The following is a 23,612-nucleotide window of genomic DNA, read 5'->3' on the forward strand; positions in this document are numbered from 1 at the left end:
ATTCAATGATTCCTTTAATGATTACTTTGATTTATTTCCCACAATTTTCAATTATTTAATAGTAATTTCAAAGAAAAATAATATGAAGTGTCAAATTGCCTCAAACTGTGGAAACTCCACCTTGGTTCCAACATGGCTTTAGACTGATCCAGCTGGTTTTAAATTGGTCCAGCTGGTTTGAAACTGGTTTGGAGATGGTTAACAAGATGGTTGAGATAGCAACCATGCTGGCAAGCTAGTAGGTCAATTTGGAGCAGACATTTAGACCATCACCAATGGAATGACCACCAGGGATATTGCGCAAAAAAAGCTCTTTCAAAAATGGCTTCATTGAGTATTTGCCCGACGTGACTCTAACACTATCTAATCAGTTGAGATAAGGACACGCAGGTGTCTATATATGCAGGTCTGTCAAAGTTTTTCAGTGTTTCTGTGACCTTTAGCTGGAATACTTCACTGATTACCTGTGTCTGGGAATGCGTTCGTGAGCTTTGGGTGCCTGTCCAGGACCACGTAGCTGTCAGTGACCACAACTCCAGGGCAGCGATTCTGAAACTGTGTCCAAATCGCCGAGACACACACACAGCTATGGCGGAACGACGGCGCGGGGGCTATAGGATCGAGAGGGAGGTGCTGGACGAGCTGAGCGTCGAAGAAGTGGCAGAGAAGACGGACAGCAAAGTGCCGCTCAAGGAAAGAGTCAAGGAATCAGTGCGGTAAGGCCGAGCCGCGAGCGCATCTCACTGCATTACGCTGGCATTCAGCTCTCAAGGATAACCTTCGGTCCCAACGGGTTGAATTAACTCTGGACCTTTTTGCTGCGTGGTCTCTGTTTCTGTCTGCGTGCATCAGTGTTTCTGAAAAAAAAAAATTGTTTCCACAGATACCGGCAGCCAGTTTTGAATTATGCTGAGACAGATTTGAAATCATGAATAATATTTTATTTTGTAAATTGATTTTATTCATGCAACAGACATAGGTTAACACTGTGCAGCATGCATGCATTAGCTGACGTTTGCTACATGTTGCCATTTTGAATATCAAGGTCAACTATGTTAACTTTGGATGTGTTCTTTGGATGCATTCCTTCAATGTGGATTTCCCATGAGCCGTTGCATATTTGTTAAATGTGACTTCAAGGGGGGATTATTTAAGGAATTATTTAACAAACATTTACATTTCAGCTGGACCCAGATTGAATGTTTGTGGTTTTATGTTCACTGCTTGCAAGCAATCAACTAACAAACATTAAATTGTATTATTTGACTGAAGATGTAACTCTGCTTTTCTGGATGTCTTGCAGACGTCGCTGGACAAGCACAAGCGGAATTATCTGAAAGATTATTCAAAAGATGTAATACAATGTCAGTCTTACAAATTTAAATTGTACCTGCAGAGAGAAAGCATTGTTGGTTACTGGTGGGAGGCGAGCAATAAACATTCGCTAGAAAGCTTGCTAATAATGCATAAAATGTAACGTGATTGGCTATCTAGCTAACTTGCTGTCTAAATCTGCTAACAAAGCTGACGTTAACATTCAAAATGGCAACATTTAGCTAAATGTAACCTAACTACTTCCCAGATGAGTGGAGTTGTTATAGCAGCAAAGGGTGGACCAACTCCATATTAATGCCCATAAATGTGGATGAAATGTTGGATGTCAGGTGTCCACATACTTCTGGCCATGTAGTGTATGTATGCTGTACAGTGTAAACCTATGGCTCATAATCATAAAGTATTTTCCAGAGCTACTTTCCAGAGTGTGGAGATCTGCAGTTTTGTGAAGGAGCAGGCTATTCTGCGTGCAGAGCACTTGCTGTGCATGTGGAGGAGTTTATGTGTGTGCGGAACAGTTTTTGTGTGTGCGGAGGAGTTTATGTGTGTGCGGAGGAGTTTTTGTGTGTGCGGAGGAGCTTTTGTGTGTGCGGAGGAGCTTTTGTGTGTGCGGAGAAGCTTTTGTGTGTGCGGAGGAGTTTATGTGTGTGCGGAGGAGTTTTTGTGTGTGCGGAGGAGCTTTTGTGTGTGCGGAGGAGTTTTTGTGTGTGCGGAGAAGCTTTTGTGTGTGCGGAGGAGTTTATGTGTGTGCGGAGAAGTTTTTGTGTGCGCAGAGAAGTTTGTTTGTATGGAGGCGCAGTTTTGTGTGCATGGAAAAGTTTTTGTGTGCGCGTAGGGAGTTCTGAGAGAACGAGGATTGCCCTTCAAGGCCACCGTAGGATTCCTTTCTTTTGGAGAGTGACTGTAGAGCCATCCCGTATTTACTGTTAAATTTCAGTTTATATGTTCTGTGCTGTTTCTTCATTTTCACTTAGCCATGCCTCATGCTGTTTTATTTATCTACTGTTTTGTTATCTGAACTGTGGAATGCATGATGCTTCAGTCAAAACCTTTTTAAAGGGTCCCTTTGCTAAGTGCACCCAATGCAAAATAATTTGATTTGATTTTGCAACTATCTACTCTGCATAACTACTTTTGTGAATTAGCTGCAAGTGCTTCAAAGACAGTGACCACACGCCCCTTAGGGTCAGTGGTTCCCAGGTGTTTTATAACGAAGTTAAAGTGATTCTGTCCCAGTGTGTCAGTCTTAGTGTACCTGAGTATGTCTCAGGCTGTGGATCAAGGTTTCAGTGTGCAACAGGTTGCTCGCCTCTTGTTATTATATGTTCTCTTGTTGTATGGTTCATTTTTTGTGCAAAGCTACCCACGGCACAACCACTTTGATTGTACATCCTCAGTGTGCCTTAGTGTACTCAGTTTTAGGACTTAAGATAAAATCAATCCAGTTTGATATTCTCGCAAGCGTTGCAGACGAGCTTACGACTGGATCGGGTGAGTCTCTGACAACGTCACATTAGAAGACGCACACCGATCAAGCAAAGACTGGGGATTTTTGTTGAGATTTTCTTAAGACCTTGAGAATTAGTCTGCGACTACAAAATCCAGACTAAAATCGTGTAGTGTGCACAAGGCATTTGTATCCTCAGTTTTAGTGTGTCTCGTTATGTCTTAGTGTCAATGTGTCAGTCTGCATCACCATGTCTTAGTGAATATCAGTGCCTCTCAGTCTCAGTGTTTCTTAGTCTCAGTCACAGTGAGTGTCATTGTGTCTCGGTGTCAGACAGACTCAGTGTTCCTCAGTCTCAGTGTTTCTTAGTCTCAGTCACAGTGAGTGTCATCGTGTCTCAGTGTCAGAGAGACTCAGTGTTATTGTTTTGCAGGTGTTCAGGTTCCAGAGCGAAGCGCTGTGTGTTTGGGTGCGTTCCTGTTCTCTCCTGGCTGCCGCGGTATAACTTTCGAGAATGGGCTGTCGGGGACCTGGTGTCTGGCATCAGTGTGGGCATCATGCACCTGCCTCAGGGTGAGTCTGCACACCTGAATCACACCTGAATAACACCTGAATAGCACCTAAATCACACATGAATCACATCTTACATAGCACTCTCTCTATCTTTCTTTTTCTCGTTCTCTTCGTCTGTCTCTGTGTAATCTGAAACCATCTGAACTATGTATTTTAAATCTCTTCAGCAGCTTGGACACAGATGGTAGAACAGCCTGGTATATAGAAAAGTGTATAATTTAGTGCTCTCATTACATAGCTACGTTCTTTCTTCAATAGTCTTCCTAGGACTAAAATATTATTTATTATTTCTGTTTAACCATGTGGGAGGATAACATGAAAAATGCGTGTGTGTACCTTCTCTGCTCTTGTCTATAGGAATGGCGTATGCTTTGCTGGCTGCGGTCCCTCCTGTGTTTGGACTCTACTCCTCATTCTACCCCATCTTGGTCTACTTCATCTTTGGGACGTCCCGTCACATCTCAGTGGGTGAGTTTGTTTGCCCCTTACCCTGCTTGCCTGTCAGTCTGTCTGTCTGTCTGCCTGTCCGACTATCTGTCGGCCTGAATGTCTGTCTGTCGTTCTGTCTGTCTGTCTGAATATCTGTGTGTCTGAATGTCAGTCTGTCTGCTGCAGTACTTTTGCTCTGAGCACTGCCCAACACCATTGCTCTGAACACTGCTCCATACTGCTGCTCTGATCACTGCTCCACACTGCTGCTCTGATCACTGCCCCGCACTGCTGCTCTGACCACTGCTCCACACTGCTGCTCTGAGCACTGCCCCGCACTGCTGCTCTGACCACTGCTCCACACTGCTGCTCTGAGCACTGCCCTGCACTGCTGCTCTGATCACTGCTCCACACTGCTGCTCTGATCACTGCTCCACACTGCTGCTCTGACCACTGCTCCACACTGCTGCTCTGAGCACTGCTCCACACTGCTGCTCTGAACACTGCTCCACACTGCTGCTCTGATCACTGCTTCACTCTGCTGCTCTGATCACTGCTCCACACTGCTGCTCTGACCACTGCTCCACACTGCTGCTCTGAGCACTGCTTCACTCTGCTGCTCTGAGCACTGCTCCACACTGCTGCTCTGAGCACTGCTTCACTCTGCTGCTCTGATCACTGCTCCACACTGCTGCTCTGACCACTGCTCCACACTGCTGCTCTGAGCACTGCTTCACTCTGCTGCTCTGATCACTGCTCCACACTGCTGCTCTGAGCACTGCTTCACTCTGCTGCTCTGAGCACTGCTCCGTACTGCTGTTCTGAGCACTGCTCTGCTCACTCTCCTACAGGTACTTACGCGGTGATGAGTGTGATGATCGGCGGGGTGACGGAGCGCTTGGCTCCAGACTCCGACTTCCTGCTGTGGAATAACGAGACGAATGGGAGTGTGCTGGACGTGGTGGCCCGGGACGCTGAGAGGGTCAAAGTCGCCGCTGCTGTGACCTTCCTCTCCGGCGTCTTCCAGGTAAACTCACCCACACACTAATATATCACACACTGACCCATTAAACAATACACACTAATATATTACACACTGAGACATTAAACAATACACACTAATATATCACACACTGACACATTAAACTATACACACTAATATATTACACACTGAGATATTAAACAATACACACTAATATATCACACACTGACACATTAAACAATACACACTAATATATCACACACTGACCCATTAAACAATACACACTAATATATCACACACTGAGACATTAAACAATACACACTAATATATTACACACTGACACATTAAACTATACACACTAATATATTGTGTATATCTCTGTGTGGTGTGTCTGTGTGTGTGTGTGTATAGATACTGCTGGGCCTGGTGCAGTTTGGTTTTGTGGTGACTTACCTCTCGGAGCCCCTGGTGCGAGGGTACACCACTGGAGCAGCCATCCATGTGATCGTCTCCCAGCTGAAGTACACCTTCGGCCTGTCCCCCACCCGCTTCAGTGGGCCCTTCTCCCTGCTCTATGTGAGTACTTCGTCTGAAACAACGCCTCGTTTTAAAATGGGTACTACATTTCCCATGCAAAAATACAGGTAGTAGGTGACACTTTACCATGAGGTTCCATTAACTGCCATGTGCTCATGCGTTAACTAACCTGAACAAATAATGAACTAATCTATTCATTCATTCATTCAGTCATGTTATCTAAGCCATTAGCAAAGGTTGGAATTGGAGCTATAGGTTGAGCAAGTAGGTTTCTTACTGTCAGTGTAAATAATGTAGTATTCATGCAAGTGTTACATTAGTGCACTGTTTGTTCATGTCAGGAACTTAAGCATTTGTTGTAAAGTGTTACCCAGTAGTTGCTTTACCAATCAAATCAAGGTATTTCTTCATGCCTTCATAGATAGTGTATAATTGACCACAGCAGTGACAGCATTACAAACGCATTTGTGTACTGTAACGCATTAACTTTTGTCATATACGATGCACACGAGTGCTGATCCCTACGTGAATTATCAAAACAGGGATATGGCCAAGACAAAGCTGGGTTAATGTTCCGGAATTTGGAACTTCGCGTTCCCAAAAGTCTTCACACTTGCGCTGTCACCGCACTTGGCATTGTGTTTACGTTCGCTGTCCACCTCGCAGCCCGCAGCTATGAAGTAATTGGTTACTTCATTGCAGGGATACGCTGCAATCCTTGGTGCGTAAGTGGCTAAGTACGGTACTGTCCGTTTCATAAATGTTTCACTAATGTCACAGTTTGGTAAACACTGCTTCGCAAGTGTTGCACAGTTTAGTACTGTCTGTATTTCAATTGTTATCCTCCACAGGTCCCCATAGGCACCCCAACAGCACAGTCAAGCGACTAATCATACAACTGAGTTTCTAATAGAGATATTTATAAAAACAATTAGTTGATCTAATATGGAGAGAGTTGGAAAGGAAAGTGAACATGGATTGAAGTATAAATGCTATGAAAAGCGTGTATTTGAGCCAGTGGTCCTCACTCCTGGTCATGGAGTGAGGACCTGGATTTGTCGTTACTCTGAATTTGAGTGGCACAGCAATTGATCAATTAATGCAGTTAACTCAGGTCACCTGGTTTATTGGGTCTGAATCAGTCACTGATCTTAACTGATCTTAAACTCTGCTAGTTTTAAGAAAACAAAAACCAGCAGACTCTGTGGGTCTCCAGGACCAGGACTGAGTAGCGCTACAGTAAAAAGGAAAATGTATTCATATAAAGTAGGGGTGTTCAATGTAATCTGAAATAGGCTGGTGTGGGTGCTGGGTTTGTTTTATCCCAGCACTAAGACACCTGATTCTACTGAAGTCTTGATTGAAGACCGTGATTAGTTAATTAGTTGAATCAAAAATGTATTTTTTTGTTTAACTTCATGTTTACGTTAAATGTATAACTACTCTCAGAAGTTATACGTTTAATTTCCTACTGCTTCTAACAAAACCCATCATGCCCCTGCGCAACAAACTTTAGCATGTCTTCGGTAGTAAGTAATCGAATTGAATTTAACATGTGAGTGTCGCTTGTAAACATTGCTGTCAATCATCAGTTGTGCTTAATTAGTGGCAATTACAAATGCTGTGCTATCATATTCACCTCTGTCTCTCTTTCCACCTCTAGACCGTGTTAGAGATTTGTTCTCTCTTGCCGGAGACTAACATTGGGACTCTTGTGGTGAGCGCTGTATCAGTGATTGCACTCATTGGTGCAAAGGAGGTCAACACCCTACTGGCTCGCAAGCTTCCTGTTCCCATACCTGTTGAACTGATAACTGTGAGTCTCACAAAATTATGAGCTGGATCTTTACCCCAACCCTAAACCTAACCCTAACCCTGACCCTACCCGCAGCTCACTGTTGGGGAGTATTTCAACTATATGAAGTTAAACTAGAAGTTTAATTACATTTTGCTGAAGTTTGCTGGTGGTTCAACTGCATTTCAAATTTGTACAGTGGTTGTAGTAAATTACTTTATTGTCATTTTGAAGCATAGTCAACTACAGGAACTACCATATACTTTTGGCCCTAAAATATATATTTTTTCCAAACCCCTTTGACCAAATACTACCCTCCCCCTCTCTTTCCTCTCAAATTCTGACTGGGGAGAATCAACTGCCAACCCACTGTTGATGGTCTACTCACTGCTTGTTCCCCACGCTGAGCTGTGTAGTGGCTCTCCCCGTGTGTAAAAAGAAGGAATTTCTCACATGCGCTTGTCTGTGGAACATGATAATGATCATTTTTTTTGATAACGTAAAAGTTTTAATTTAAAGTAGTTTGAACTGCATGTTTTGAGTAATTGTAGTTTCACAAGCTTAATGTCTCTTTATGGTAGCTTTTCTGTACTTTATATTACATTTCATTTTATTTGGCAGACACTTTTATCCAAAGTGACATATAATAAGTTTGTACTAAGGTCATTGGAACAACACAGGTCTGATAAGATACAATTCTCATTAAGTATCAGTTATCTATAGCCATGAACATCAAGTCAGGTTCACGCAGTAAGCATAGTTTGAGTACTTATGCTTTTGGAGTAGTTTCCCAAACACTGCCTCTTAACCCTGACCCTTGTGTTTTTTTCTCAGATCATCATTGCCACAGTGATCTCCTGGCAGTGTAATTTGGACACTCAGTTTGGTGTGGAGGTGGTGGGAGAGATCCCCTCTGGGTAAGAACAGCGAACTTAGCCACACAACTGCGGCCACACACCACCGCCACCAGACAACAACACAACTTCACCGCCACATGCCTGTTCTTTCCCCAGCCTCCAGCCGCCGGTCCTGCCCGCTGCATCTATATTTGGGCAGGTGATAGGTGATGCTTTCGCTCTGTCCGTAGTGGGATATGGCATTGCTATCTCCTTGGGTCGAATTTTTGCTCTCAAATACGGATACAAAGTGGACAGCAACCAGGTGGGATTTTCTATATTTTCATGTGTTACTAGTTTGTCTGTATATCAACGATGAGTGTATCTGCAACTGCCCACCCCTGTTCAGTATAAAAAGTGGTCTCTTCCTAATGCAGGAACTGGTGGCCTTGGGCCTCAGTAACTCAGTCGGGGGAATGTTTCAGTGCTTTGCCATCAGCTGTTCCATGTCCCGTACTATGGTCCAGGAGAGCACTGGAGGGAAAACACAGGTACAGCTTTTCTGAAATTATTAGCTTTTCTTATGTTTTTCATAATATTTACAGCCAGGGCCCATGTCTGACAGTATTTCTCCAATAGGACCAGGTTCTGTTGGAGTTAATTTTTGTGTGTGGTCTTTGTTCAGCAGCAAAGAGTGGACATACTCTTTAACATGAATTATGAGGCTAAGATATTAAGATATGCTTGTGCTCCATGACCGCCCAGATGAATATGAACAGGGATTATGCATTATGTCTAGCTCAGAAGTGCCATGATCCTGTTTTTACCTTAAATACAACAACTACTTTAGACCAAGGAAACCAGGTGAACTGTGTAATCAACTGCTTTAATTGATCAACTAAGTGCCCAGTAACATCAGAAACCAGCAGACCCAGCGGCTCTCCAGGACCTGGATTGGCCACCTTTGATCTTGCAGTCCTAAGTTTGAAAAAAAAAAAAAAAAATTCTGAGAATGAATAAAAAATTTTAATCATGAAAACATACCAAACACACACCTGAATCTCACCCGAATCACACCTGAATCACATCTCTCATAGCTTTCATTCTCTCTCTCTCCCTCCTTCTCTCTCTATCTCTCTCTCTCTTTCCCTCCTTCCCTCTCTCTCTCTCACTTTAGGTTGCAAGTGGTCTCTCTGCTGTGGTGATCCTGATCATCCTGCTAAAGCTTGGGGAGCTATTCCAGCAGCTGCCAAAGGTATCTTAGTGTGCGTGTGTGTGTGTGTGTGTGTGTGAGAGAGAGAAAGAGAGTGTGTATGTGTGTGTGTGTGTGTGCGTCCGTGCGTGCGTGTGTGTATGTGCGTGTGTGTGGGTGTGTGTGAGAGAGAGAAAGAGAGTGTGTATGTGTGTGTGTGTGTGTGCGTCCGTGCGTGCGTGTGTGTATGTGCGTGTGTGTGGGTGTGTGTGAGAGAGAGAAAGAGAGTGTGTATGTGTGTGTGTGTGTGTGCGTGCGTCCATGTGTGCGTTTGTGTGGGTGTGAGCGTGTGGGTGTGTGCGTGCGTGTGTGTGTGTGTAAAAAAGTATCTAATGGCAAAATACTGACTGACAGAGTTCTCCTCCAGGCTGTACTTGCTGCCATAATATTTGTGAACCTGCATGGGATGATGAAGCAGTTTATGGACATCCGCTCGCTGTGGAGGAGCAACCGCGTGGACATGGTGAGGGGGTGGGCGTGTGGTGGAGCGTGTGGTGTGGTAGAGGGGCAAGAAGGGATTGGGGAGATTCAGGGGTAAGGTGAAGACAAAACTGGGGGGGGGGGCAGGAAGGGTAGGGAGGATGAGTGAAGGATGAAGAAATTGAGTAATGAGGAGGGAAAGAATGAAAATGAGGCTTTGTCAGGGAAACATCCCAGACAGCACACTGAGAAAAGCAACATAGCCCTTACAAAAAATTACTGCAGCTTCTGCAGAGTTATACTGTAGTTTAACTGGTGTACTATGGGTTACAGTTAGGGTGAGGGTTAGGGTTACAGTTAGGGTTAGAGTTAGGGTTACAGCTAGGGTTAGGGTTAGGGTTACAGCTAAGGTTAGGGTTAGGGTCGCAGCTAGGGTTAGGGTTACAGTTAGGGTTAGGGTTAGGGTTAGGGTTACAGCTAGGGTTAGGTTTAGGGTTGCAGCTAGGGTTATGGTCAGGTTTACAGCTAGGGTTAGGGTTAGTGTTAGGGTTAGGGTTACAGCCAAGGTTAGGGTTAGGCTTACAGCTAGGGTTAGGTTTAAATTTATAGCTAGGGTTAAGTTTAGGGTTACGGTTAGGGTTATTGTTAAGGTTAGGTTACAGCTAGGGCTCAGTTTAGGGTTACAGCTAGGGTTATGGTTTGGTTTAGGGTTGAGGTTATGGTTTCAGCTCGGGCTCTGGTTAGCTTGACAGTGTAGGTAAGCCCCCCCACTGCCATCTCTGGCAGCAGAGGAGCCCCATGCACCGGCCAATGGGAAACGGAAACCCTTTCCTCTCCCCTGTCATCCAACAGCAGATCAACCCCCCATCTGATCTGTGGCCTGGTGGCTAAATATAATCTGGGCCTATCTGTAAGGGCCTGGGCCCTGCAGTGACAGGAAGGCTGGACTGTAGGGGGCAGCATTTCTGCCCACCTGTGCACCGCGCCAGATATTCAGAATAGTTGTGGCCTCTAATCCACGGATTGGGTGGTGTAAGCCTCTAACCCATGGATTGGTTGGTGTAAGCCTCTAACCCAGGCCTGTCTTGCCTCTCTCTCTCTCTCTGCAGATTGTGTGGGTGATGACCTTCATTCTGACCTTGCTCTTTAACCCGGACCTGGGCCTGGCAGCCTCCATCGCCTTCTCCATGCTTACCGTCATCTTTAGGACTCAGCTGTGAGAACAGAACCAGACCGCCTACCCAAAATCTCACCACCCCCCACCCCCCCACTGTACCCCACCCATCTAAGGCTCAATACTCTATCTGACCCCCTATGTTAAATCTCATCCCACTGCTTTATCAGACACCTCCCTCTAAATCTAACCCCCACTACACTATAGTTCACCCGCACTACTTTAAATATCTCCCACAACTGTGAATCTACCCCCCAAACTACTCTAGATCTCACCCCCACTACTCTAAATCTCACCTGCACTATTTTAAATCTCTCCGACAACTATAAATCTACCCCCACTATTTTAAATCTCCCTCCCATACCGTAAAACTGTACTTAGTGTATCTGCTTGGCTGTCTGTCTGTCTTCAGGCCACGGTACTCCATCCTTGGACAGGTCCCAGGAACTGATATCTACAGACCTGTGGAAGAATACAAGCTGGTAAGCATGGCGACACACACACACTGTACTGTGGGCTCAGTTCAGACGCCTCAACGCTTGTGATGACAAGGCCTGCACTGTTACACAGTGATTTCACAGCAATGGACACTTCTCTGGGGTGTAGGTAATGGCTCTCTTTAGTCTTATTACAGGTGTAACTAGGTCTGGGTAAAGGGTGCTTGTTTCGACAGGTGAAGCAGATACCTGGCCTGGTCATTTTCCGGTCTTCGGCTACTGTCTACTTTGCCAATGCTGAGATGTATGTCGACGCCCTGGCAGAGAAGGTGAGACCACTGTATTACACTGCACCACACTATACTAGACTATTACATCACACTGTATTACACTGCTCCACAGTGTACTAGACTATTACATCACACTGTATTACACTGCACCAGACTATTACACTACACTACATTACACTGCTCCACACTACACTCGATTATTACACCACACTGCATTACACTGCACCACACTACACTAGACTATTACACTACACTGCACCACACTACACTATTACACTACACTGCTCCACACTGTACTAGACTATTACACAACACTGAATTACACTGCTCCACACTAGTTTAGACTATTACACTACACTGCACCACACTACACTAGACTATTACACCACACTACATTACACTGCACCACTCTACACTAGACTATTACCCTGTACTAAATTATGCTGCATTAAACTGTACAACACTACACTAGACTGTATTATGCTACTTCAGTGCTATTTTTAATTGTACCAAACTGTTTATGCTGTATCCCGTAACACATCATATCACAGTTAACTATTCCTTACATGCACCTTTTCTTGCCTTCCATTACACTGCTCTATAACATTTAAATACACCATACTGCACTGCATTATGCTACATTCGTCTACACTGCTCTAAACTGCATTAAATTATGCTCTGCTCTGCTGCGTTGCATTATACCACATTACACTGACTTTGTGGACCACAGGCACTGGAAACATAGAAAAGCCAAAACTGAAACATAAACTCTGCAATATTTCCTCTTGCTGCGCTTGCAACCTTGCTGATTTAAATGATGTTTCGGTTCTCTCTGTCCTTTGAAGCAGTCTGGACGGAGAGGTCAGTAAAGGTGCAAGCACAGCTACAGACAGTGTTGTGGAGTTCCAGCCCTAAAACACATGTAATCTGTATTCTGTAGGAGTTGTTATTGATGGTCGCTGGTTTTTGTCACATGCACTTATGTCATTTAGTAGAGGCAGAAACTCTGGGGCTTCAAGACCAGGCTGTGTACAGTGCTAGATACTATCTAGTTTGTAGATAAACAGTGAGCAAAACGGTGAGCATTGTCGGGCTGAATGGCCTGTTCTCGTCATTATGTTATGTTATCTTATGTTATGTTACGTTATATTATGTTTCGTTATGTTATCTCGTACTTGGAAGTGAGTTTCAGCTGGAAGTTAATGAGCAGATGCAGTCTTGCTTGTGAGCTTCTAGGTGCACACACACATCTGTGAGATATTTCAAGGCTTGTTTTGTTGCTCCATCCAACCGTGAGTCATCGCGTTCAAGCACAACCCACTGTACACATATCTATGTGATCAAAAACACTAAAGTTGATTTTTAATCGGACATCGTAAGGAATACAAGTTGCGCTTTGTCCACAGTTGACTATGCGTATAAGTTTATGTACACATTGCTTGATAGGAGTATGAATTGGTTTGTAATGTGTTCAAGGAGCAAGGGTTCATTTTGTGTATTGTATAGAAGGAGTAAAGGGTGATCCTGCTCATATATGGATGGATTAAAGGGTGGTCTGTAGTGTATTGTATGAATGGAGTAAGAGGTGGTATCTTTCCTACCGTTTGGAAGGAGTAAGGGGTGGTCTCTTTGTTTCATTTGGAAGGAGTAAGGAGTGGTATCTTTTCGTTTGGAAGGAGTAAGGGGTGGTATCTTTCTTTTCGTTTGGAAGGAGTAAGGGGTGGTATCTTTGTTTCATTTGGAAGGAGTAAGGAGTGGTATCTTTCTTTTCGTTTGGAAGGAGTAAGGGGTGGTATCTTTCTTTTCATTTGGAAGGAGTAAGGGGTGGTATCTTCCTTTTCGTTTGGAAGGAGTAAGGGGTGGTATCTTTCTTTTCGTTTGGAAGGAGTAAGGGGTGGTATCTTTCTTTTCGTTTGGAAGGAGTAAGGGGTGGTATCTTTCTTTTCGTTTGGAAGGAGTAAGGGGTGGTATCTTTCTTTTCATGTGGCAGAAGGAGGGAGCAGTTGAAAGCACGTTGCATGGCAGGAATATAAATGGTGACATTTTGTCCCCTGGGGTTGCAGAGTGGGATTGACATCGCGAAGATTCTGTCCATCAAGAAGAAGCAGCAAGCCAAGCAGCTGCGCCGAGAGAAGAGGGAGGCCAAGCGACAAAGAAAAGAAATGAAAGAGGCCAAGAGGGAGGAAGGAGAGATGGTAAAAAGAGGAACGGGGGGATGAGGAAGGGTCTGCGTGTGGACGTGTGGGTCTGTATGTGTGCGCGTTTCAAAATGGCGGCCGGAGTGTAGCTGCTGTGCGCCGTGACACAGCGCCTTAACGCTGCTCCTGTCGTAACTGCCGGCGTTCACCGATGTGGTGAACGTTTAGGGATAACACAGGGTGTGGAAATGCAGTTACAAGCCCTCAGAGAAATTTGGGTCATTTGTTGTATGTTAACTGCTGTCTCAAATAAAGAATTAAAATGCGTGTGTCTGAATGTATGCAAGTGTGTATCTGAGCATATACGATATATGCATGTGTGTGTGTGTGCGTGTGTGCATATGTATATGTGTGTATGTGCATATGTGGGTGTCCATCTGTCTGTTTTTCTGTACATGTGTGTGTTTGTGCCTATGTATGTATGTCTGTGCATATGCACAGGTGCATTTGTATGCATGCCTGTGTGTTTGTGTGTGAGCGTTTTAAGCAATATGTAAACTTTATATACTTTTAATTGCCTTATATTTTTCTCCAAGTTTAAGTTTTATTTTCTTATTTGTAGGCCTGTCTCTACTCTGGTTTCCTCCCAGTCCACAGACATGCCAGTTAGGCTAATTGGAGAGTCTAAATTGCCCATAGGTATGAATGTGTGAATGAAAGGTGTGTGGGCCCTACAATAGATCGGTGACCTGTCCAGGGTGTATTCCTGCCTCTCGCCCAATGCACGCTGGGATACGCTCCAGCCCCTCATGACCCTGACCAAGAATAAGAGGGTTTGATGATGGATGGATGGACGGATGGATGGATGCATGTATGGATGGATGAATGCATGGATGCATGGATGGATGGATAGGCCTGTCTCAACATTCTCTGAGCAAGACAAGTGTGCGCATGCCAATATTTTAAAAGCAGAAACGTAAGAGCAGCACAAATGTATTTGTTCTGCGAATGTGCAGAATTGCACATAGTCCGGTGACTCCTACGCATGCCCCATCTCACAGGAGGAGCCCCAGAATGGGCAGACAGATGAAGTCAATGTGGAGGAGGGGCTTCAGCCGGGCCCCGCCCTTCCGAATGCCATCATCCTGGATTTGAGCCCCGTCAACTTCCTGGATACCGTGGGAGTGAAGACACTACGCAACGTAAGAGAGGCCATCATTCTGTCTGTCTGTCTGAGACTCCATGCATTGGTCGGTTTCTCTGCACCTGTATCTGTTCGACTGTTCCTCTGTCTGTCCATCTGCCTGTTTAAAACTGTTTGAAAACCAACGTATTTGAAATTATTTAATTTTTAGGTGCTGTTAAAATTTGAGAACCACAATGATCAATTCAGTTGCACAATCACACAGTGTTACTAATATCAGTGTACTATCCTAGGAATGAAGAATTGTGTTCTGAATATTCATGAAAATATGTTTATTTTGAAATTGTCAGCAATCTGCAGAAATGTTCTGGTGTAAAAAAAAAAAAAAAGCGAACAAAGTTTCAACTAATTATTTGACCAAGGCCGATCTGTTTGCTCTTCTGTTCAGCCATGTGGTTATAGCCTTGTGCCCTCTGACCATGATGTGGCACTGTTTCAGATTTGCCGTGACTACGGGGATGTGGGCGTGGCCGTGTTCCTTTCTGGGTGTCAGGGTGAGTACTCATTAGGAGGGTGTTCCTGTTCAGGTGTTAAGTGAATTTTTCAGCGTTAAGCGCTAGGTGTGTTTATAGTGCTTTGTATCTCAAGGTAATTTCATTTGATTGTGTGACATTATGTCATTTGGCTTTCAACAGTTTTTTTTTTTAGTTCTGCAGTCAGATTTATGCTGTCATTTCTTTGAGGATATTTGGTGGCCAAAAAAGCTTCTAATTGTGTTTTTTTGTGGATATTAATTTATTTCTGCTACTCTTCTATGCTACTTTGGATTCATCTGCAGCATTTTATGCTTTAAAACATGAGTTTAGCTTTGTTTCTACAATTTTAACATCACGTGATGAAAATTCCCAAGCCTCCTGTTTTGAAACAGTTAAAATCTTGCGCATAAATATTTTGTGACTTGTTTGCCACAACTGAAGTAGCCCTGAAAAATCTGTCTCACTCAATTAATGAGCTATTATGTTCTGTAGATGTCTTGTGTTTGGATGTAGTGAAACATAAAGGTTTGCTGATTTGTAATAGTTCCTGAGAAGGTAGCTAACTATCTTTCTGTGTACCTTTGTCGAGGTTAGCCAGGGTGAAGATGAGGTTATAAGCCTTTTTTTAGTTTTTTCTTAGGTTCACTTTCTGTCTCCAGTTCTTTTATTCTCTCTCTTTTCCTGGCTTGCCTTGCAGACTGTGTGGTGGAAAACTTAGAAAGAGGGGGATTCTTCAGTGATAAAGTGACCAAGGCTGCCATATTCTCCACCGTGCACGACGCTGTCCTCCACTGCCAGAGAGATGCTTCCACAGAGACCACTCAGGTGAGTCACAGAGAGACCTCTCCTCACCTGTCCCAGGTGAGTCACACAGAGAGACCTCCCCTCACCCCTCTCAGGTGAGTCACAGAGAGACCTCCCCTCACCTCTCCCAGGTGAGTCACAGAGAGACCTCCTCACAGCCATCCACTCAGGTGAGACAGAGAGAAACTGGGCCCAACTCCCACAGGAAACGATGCAGAATTTTTGGCTGTTTTTCCATGAAATACTTTTTGTACAATATTTTGTTCCGTTGATGCTGTTGGTAGCACAGAAAGACGGAGGCACTGGCCCAAGGTTTATTTGCCTAGAAACACGTAATAGTCAGCAGAACAGTCTTACAATAGGTTCCCTGACCCGTGTAATAGGGCAGTCTAATAACATGTGTAATACGTACACAATGCCAGAGTTCTCCGGATCTCACATTCATTTTCAGAACCGTGGGGGCTGCCGGGGGAGCTCATCCTCTTAAGGCACTGCTCTAGCGCATGCATGGGCCTATGGTCCGCTATCAGATTACATTTACATTTGTTTATTTAGGCGGACGCTTTTATCTAAAGCGACGTACAATAAGTACTCACCGGAGGTCATTGCAACAACTACAAAACACAGGTCCGATAAGGTAGAATACTCATTATGTAACAGCTATCCACAGCCAAGTCCACTTCACTTCACAAATCCGGACCACGCCTCTGTTAACTTTGGCCCGCGGCCCGGCCAGGGTTTCAGCTGGGTGGGGTGGCCCAAAGAGGGAATGTGCTGTGCTATGATGACTGTATTTAAGCTTGTGTTAATTTGTCTAATTACTTGTGGTCCACTTAAATGGAGGACTGGGTATTAGAAAGGCTCCAGTTCCTACATGCTTTATCCAAAGCTGATGTGAATACCCTTACATTACAGCTGGCAGTCTGCACATTAACTTCATATCCATTGTTTTAGTTCAGATCCAATGTGCTGGAGTGCAGAGCCTAAACGACAAAAATTGTGTCACTGTCCAAACACTTATGCACCGCACTGTGATTGGGCATTATAAAATTGGTGATAAAATATGTGGAAGAATGTTCGCAAAAAAAATTGTGTTTAGGAAATGTATACTGTAGATTTATTTACAAAATTATGATCAGATTGTGTCAAACGTCTCTCTCTGTTTGACAGGAAATGAAGGGAACCTATTTCTAAAATCCTACCACGTGAGGAGATGAACTGATAAACACTGAAACTCAGCACAGCACGAGGAGATGTACGGATAAACACTGAAACTCAGCACTGCACAGACCAGTTGGCCTTTTTTTTTTTTTTTAATTTCGGCTTGAGTTATTTTGAAGTATCCTAAAAAGAAATTTGAGTATTTTGTATTCGATGTGTATTTATTGCTTAAAAAATAATAAATGTTTTTAAAAAGGAATACGGTGTTTCTGCCCGTTTAAGTAAAGCCTGGGGTGTTCCTGTTGTTGAAAGTCACAGCTCCGTACACATCATCTGCAGTCCCTACTTATCACCACACACCTGTCTGACGCGCATGGGGAAAGGCCGGGTTTACATAATAATCACAACAATCATATAATACGCACAGTGATGATTGTCTCTATGTACTGCTCTGGTAGAACTCTGCATCCACTGATCCACTCAGCTGAAACGTAACCTTAAAAACAGACTGGTTTTCATCGGAACTTCACGTTAAAAAAGCAGCTTGTAGACTAGGAAGGGCTCTTCAGCCAGCAGCCCAGGGGTGAAGTACGCTCCTCTGTTGCCGAACCATCGTGAGACAATATAAACCTCATTTGATATGCATCAATAATGCCCCTATGTCCAGATCAGCATCTGGATGGTTTATTGTGAATGTGGTAAACAAAGGCTTTGAATATTTTAAGAGTGTTATCCTGTAAATAGGTAGAGGAAAACGTGACGACTGCCTGCATCGTTAAAAAAAGAAAATTCTGGCTCAAACTCAAATCCTGCTTAGTCTGAATGTAAGCACAATCGAAGAGATATTTAAGGCCCAGCCTTTACGATTTATGCATTTTAAATGCTTGTAGAAGTTCCATCCATTTAGATTAAGTAATTTTAATGTAGGCCAAACAATAAAAAGTCATGTGATGCATATTTATAAATCAAACATGAATGAAACGAATAATAACCAGATTTACACAGTTATTATGAATAATCCGTATGTCAAGCATTTTCATAGATTTGAACTAATTACATCAACGAGTTTCAGAATTAGCCATATATAAACCATTCTCATATTTTAAAAATCTCATATTGATTGAATCTAGTTCATTTGAGAATTAGAAGATTTATATTCATTGTAATTATTTTGAATAAATAGCTTCTCTAAATCTGTGTATTTAAATAAAACCATGATGTTATGTTATTGATGTGCTTGCTTAATTCCTATGAATGCCTTGAATCATTCTTTCTCTGGGTGCTTTGGGCATTTGGGCCCTGTGAAAGACTGTGATGCTGATCTCAGGATGAGGATGCCGGTCCCTGTTTATTCCACATTATATCAACAGTTCTGTTACAACCGCCCCTCTGGACCCCGAGAGGTGTATAGTTCAGAATTGGCTACCAGAAAAGAAAGCCAAACAAAAACAAGAAAACCAAACCAAGTCACCTCACTGCAAAAACCAAAAAATAAGTCCATCTCAACAAGTATTTTAGTCTTATATTTAGACTTGAAATCTTTTTCTATTACTTTTTCGCTAAAAAAGATGCAAATATTGCCAATGATGCGAGACAGACTAATTTCAAGATTTGCCAATGTGGTGAGAAAATTTCACTTGTCAAGCAAACAGTAACTTAAAACAAGATAATATTTAGTGCTTGAGAGAAAAAATAAGATTTTGAGTCTCATTACAAGACTAAAAGACTTGTTAAGACTATTTTTTGTAGAGCTCCCTCAATCTAAACAATTTATCTTAAACTCCCGACATGGAGCACATTCACCTTGCATCACTACATTTGCAACAATTTCCTGAAAGACAGCAGAATGTGTGTGTGTGTGTGTGTGTGTGTGTGAATGCTGTGTGAACGAATCGTAATTAAAACCCCCTACCCATCATGCTGCAGTAGACTGCGGGCTGTCCTTATTAAATGGTAAGGCTCCGTTTGTGACACGCAGGGCTAGAAGACTTAGCAAGCTTTGAGGGAATCTAGGGTAACTTTAGAAACATCTCAAAGAAAAAGTTTAAACATTTGCACATGAATGCATCCACTCATTTTGAGATCTCTGAAACTTTTGTGGAGCCTTTGATACTAACACTCCTTTGGCAGTTCATAATCCTCTCAGCTGTGTCACATGATTTCACATTAGCCAAGACCTTTTTTTATACTGAAGAGCCACGTGCATGCGGGGAAGCAGGGAAACCACTGGCACCAGTTCCTGAAGGGAATGACAAAACGTGTTTTTTTTGTGTGATTTGGCAACAGGCAGTTTTGCCAACTTACATATACAATGAAATAACTTCTTTGGTTTGGTTGCCTCCAGGTATACAGTGTCCTGAATTCAGTCTTGCATATACTTACCCAAACCGGAATTTCAAATCAAAGAAACAAATGTGCTGCTTCATTACCAGTTGTTCTTCCAGTTTAATTTTGCCCTCGAGAAGAGACCGTACAGACAGCGGGTAAAATAATAATGTACAACAAAGACTTATTTTCAAAACATATGACATCTTTTTTGTATTACAGTATTTCTACACCGTAGCTTCAGACACTTAAGACATGCGCTTATTGTGTTTAGAGAGAGCCAGAACATCAAAGAGCTCTCTTGAATGTTTCTAATTATGAAAATTGGTTTATTTTGCACTCTTTTCCTACGGGACCCTCCAGAGGCAGTTTTGAATAAATGTGCAAAAAAAAAAAAAAAAAAAGAAATTCATGGATGAACGCACAAATATTTCAACTTTGGGGCTGGACTACCTAGTCTCGTGTAGTCAAATGTCAAGTCTCACAAGCTTAATAGCTAATCTACCAATTAATCCATATGAAAATACTGGGGGACCTGTCTCCTGGTCTCCCATCGGACCTACACATACGCATGAACTGCGTAACATTTACGAGGACCAGTCACAATTACAAGTGACCCAGGTGTGCTTGAAGTATACTAAAATGAGGTACAGCAAACTGAATGAGCTACTTTCAGGAACTGTCAAACAAAGTAGCTGAATAATCTATGCGTGCTGCACAGGTGTGTTTAAACCACACAGTCAGGAAGTTTAACAAAGAACACAAACCTGTTTCTGCTCTGCGTTTAGGCTAAGCCATCTGTTGTGAGGGACGTTTCAGTTTAAGGACCAGTGTAGTCATGAACCGAACGCTAGCAATTAATTCAGCTCGATTCACACAATTCAGTCGTCAGTTTAGAGGTGGTAACAAACAGCCCCAGAGGAAGTGTGAAAGGTGGTTCGCGTTTCAGAAACTGGCCCGGACACTGGTGCTGTCATAATCCAGAGAACTGCAGATCCAGACCTGGGAACCTTTTATATTCAACAGAACATGTATCTTGCAATTTTACAGTGCAGGGAGAGTTCTGTGTTTATGTCCTTACAAGGGTATGAATTTGCAATAATGACTGAGCAAATTACTCCCGCCTCTCGCTGTGTTTGTGGGTGGACAGACATGCTGAGGAGATGAAAGAACTTGGGCTTGGCTTGTGTCAGACTGTAAATTGCGCCACTGTTTAACTCTATTTTGTTTTGTCAAAGTGGCCTGTGTCCAATTTAGTAACTCATTATCAGCTCAATATTAGATCACCTAATTGTAAAGTCCAAAAGATTCTGAAATTATTTGAACTGTAATCTTAGTGTATATGAGGCAGCATATTATACTATATTATACAGCAGTAAATTATAATGGTTAGGAAACCAGGTTTGAAACATAAGGTGTTTTATTCCCAGGTAGGGCACTACTGTTCTTCCCTTGAGTAAGGTACTTCACCTGAATCGCTTAAGTAATTTTCCAGCTGTATAAATGGTTTGTAAGTAAAAGGTAATCTAAGATGCTCAGGATAAGAGCATATGCTGTCTGCCTGAATGTAACTGTAATGTAAAGTATCAATAGGAATATCACACTGCTCTTTTAGAACCCTTATTTTGCACGCTGACTTAATAGTTAATAATAATAAATAGCACATCATTTAACATCATGTTACTTTAATATAGCCCACTTGTTCTTGTGTGTGATCAAATGCATGCATAACATGAAAAAGGGTATATCAATCTTTTCACGACATCTGCAGAGGTAGTATTTTTTGGAACCAACTACATTCAGTTTAATCATCCAACAATACTGAAGTCAATTTTCAGAATTATAAAAGTATTGATTAACTGTAAATGACAGAACAGGGTGTGTATTGTAGTCTATCCTGTCGCTGTTCAACAGGCAGAACAACATTGTTTCCTACATTTCTACTGTTTTGCAGTCTTCTCATTGATACCAGTAGACAATTGAGGTTAGCCACCTGAAACTCACCTGAAAAATATGTTCGTGAACAACAGTTCCCACACTTCCCCTGCTGCTAAAACAACTGGACCTGAAACAATGCTATTTGCTCACAGTAACCACACCACACAGATCCACTGATCTATACAATACAGGTGTAAAGAGAAAAAAAGAGAAAAAAAGGTGTAACAGCCTATCCCATTTGACCCTGCACATATGGGCTAGAACACCCAATGGCTATAAAAGGAATAACCTGGAAGTGAATGTATGTAGCCGTGGGAAACTAAATGAATAAAGGGTCAGCAGACTCACTTCCTCTGTAGAAAAGCACTCTCAGCTCTGGACTCCAGCTTCAGGCCTTAGTCACTTCCTGACAGGAGGGAACCCAAACAGAGAGATGAACCAAAACCAAAGCCAAAGATCGGCTGGGGCCGCGTAACGGTAACCTCTCGAGCGGTGTACTGGAAAAACAGCGCTTCCCGATTCTCAGACTGCCGTAAGCAGTTCCAAATTCAAAAGGAGATCTTGAATCCACAAAACTGGTGTGAAACAGCAAACAAAAAAGGACGATCTAAAATATCGACCTGTCCCTTAGTGTAATTTGTCTGAAAGGCGTCCTAAGAGTGGAACTCCCACCAAAACCAGTTTCAGTGTCTCAGAATATCACACTCTGCATCAGGCTAAGGTCTCTAAGCAAACGTCCTTGATCTCAACACTTTGAACCTAGAGGGCCCAGCAATGAAACCCAGAAAATGTGATCCCAATCTCCTTATGCAAGTTTTATTTGTAGCAAGGACAGCAATATTTATGACCACAGCTATTGCTACATCTTTTTCTGTGTCCTGATAAATAAAAATATACACTGGTTTAGTACACATAGGCTTAGAATAGCCTTGTTATTATGTTGCATTGATCCGTCTGCATATTTGGTCATGGTCACCAGTGAAGTATCTTGAACTAAGCAGTGTGTGTATAAGAAAGGCTTTATTGTATGGAGTACTTAATCACAGGCCTACATAAGAAACTAGAACAGCATCTGATTGCTTTCCTGTTCATCAGCTGCAGTCTGACAACATTGTTGAAAGCACTACTAGTTGCATGGATGAAAACACCGTTTGGCAAAATGTGGAGAGCAAAACTAACAGTAAAAAACACAGTAGCCATATAATATAAAGGAAAGTTATTGGCTTGGAGGTCTCAGTCACACACTACACTATTTGCTTAACATTCCTTTTTACAAGTTATTGATCCACCCTTGCTCGTAACAGATTCTATCGCTATTTCTATTTAAACTGAACTTTTACTTATCCCCTGCATATATACCGCAAAACCACGTTTAACAACAATCGGGTTCTAGCCCACCTCCTCTTCCCTTAAATGGCTTTTGTCGCTTGTCAGGGCGCCATTGTAAATAAGAATTTGTTCTTGATGACTTGCCTGGTGTAATGAATAAATAAATAAATAAAAAAACAACGGATTACAACACCTTACCAACAATAAGGACTTATTTTTATAAAATCATAAAGTAACTGTAAACATAATGTAGGCTAACAATATCCTTATCGTTCTTGTGTGCTATCAAATGCATACACTACATGAAAAAGATTGTAAGCGGTATTTATTATTTGTTTTTTGTTTTTTAAATCCTTTCAAAAAATGATTGATTTACTTTAAATTGAATTTCAGCATTTAGCAGACCCTTTTATCCAGAGCAACCTATAAAGTCACGCGCTACACACCGCGGGATATTTTTACTTGAGCAATTCAGTTTAAGAACTTTTCTGAGGGGCACAACCGCGCTGCTATAATTAGAAATCAAAACCACAGCCTTTGCAAGCCCGTTCTCTAACCACTGCCTTTCCAACAGTGTGCGTAGTAATTTAGTCAACAGCCTACTCATACGAACTAACACGTAGTTTTCTGTTGATGTTTTAGCGTTGACACCAGAAGACAAGAGATGTCATCCACCCGAAACACGTCTTCGAAACCCATTCTTGAGAACTGAACCACAAGTGAAGAAAGC

General features: G+C 42.7%; 1 protein-coding gene across 1 annotated transcript; it reads left to right on the forward strand.

Annotated features, from left to right (window-relative positions):
- The first annotated feature begins 43 nt into the window (after positions 1-43).
- LOC118207412 (solute carrier family 26 member 6-like) lies at positions 44-17,549 on the forward strand. The gene is made up of 19 exons (XM_035380938.1): positions 44-716; positions 3,216-3,355; positions 3,713-3,823; positions 4,636-4,811; positions 5,178-5,342; positions 6,967-7,119; positions 7,933-8,015; positions 8,112-8,259; positions 8,372-8,485; positions 9,112-9,189; positions 9,554-9,649; positions 10,716-10,822; positions 11,193-11,262; positions 11,454-11,546; positions 13,571-13,702; positions 14,707-14,847; positions 15,289-15,343; positions 16,023-16,150; positions 17,300-17,549. The coding sequence occupies exons 1-19, from the start codon at positions 589-591 to the stop codon at positions 17,321-17,323; spliced, it is 2,142 nt and encodes a 713-aa protein (XP_035236829.1). The 5' UTR covers positions 44-588; the 3' UTR covers positions 17,324-17,549.
- Positions 17,550-23,612: the final 6,063 nt, after the last annotated feature.

The sequence above is a fragment of the Anguilla anguilla genome, chromosome 11 (genome assembly GCF_013347855.1).
Source record: "Anguilla anguilla isolate fAngAng1 chromosome 11, fAngAng1.pri, whole genome shotgun sequence".
NCBI classification, from domain to species: Eukaryota; Metazoa; Chordata; class Actinopteri; order Anguilliformes; family Anguillidae; genus Anguilla; species Anguilla anguilla.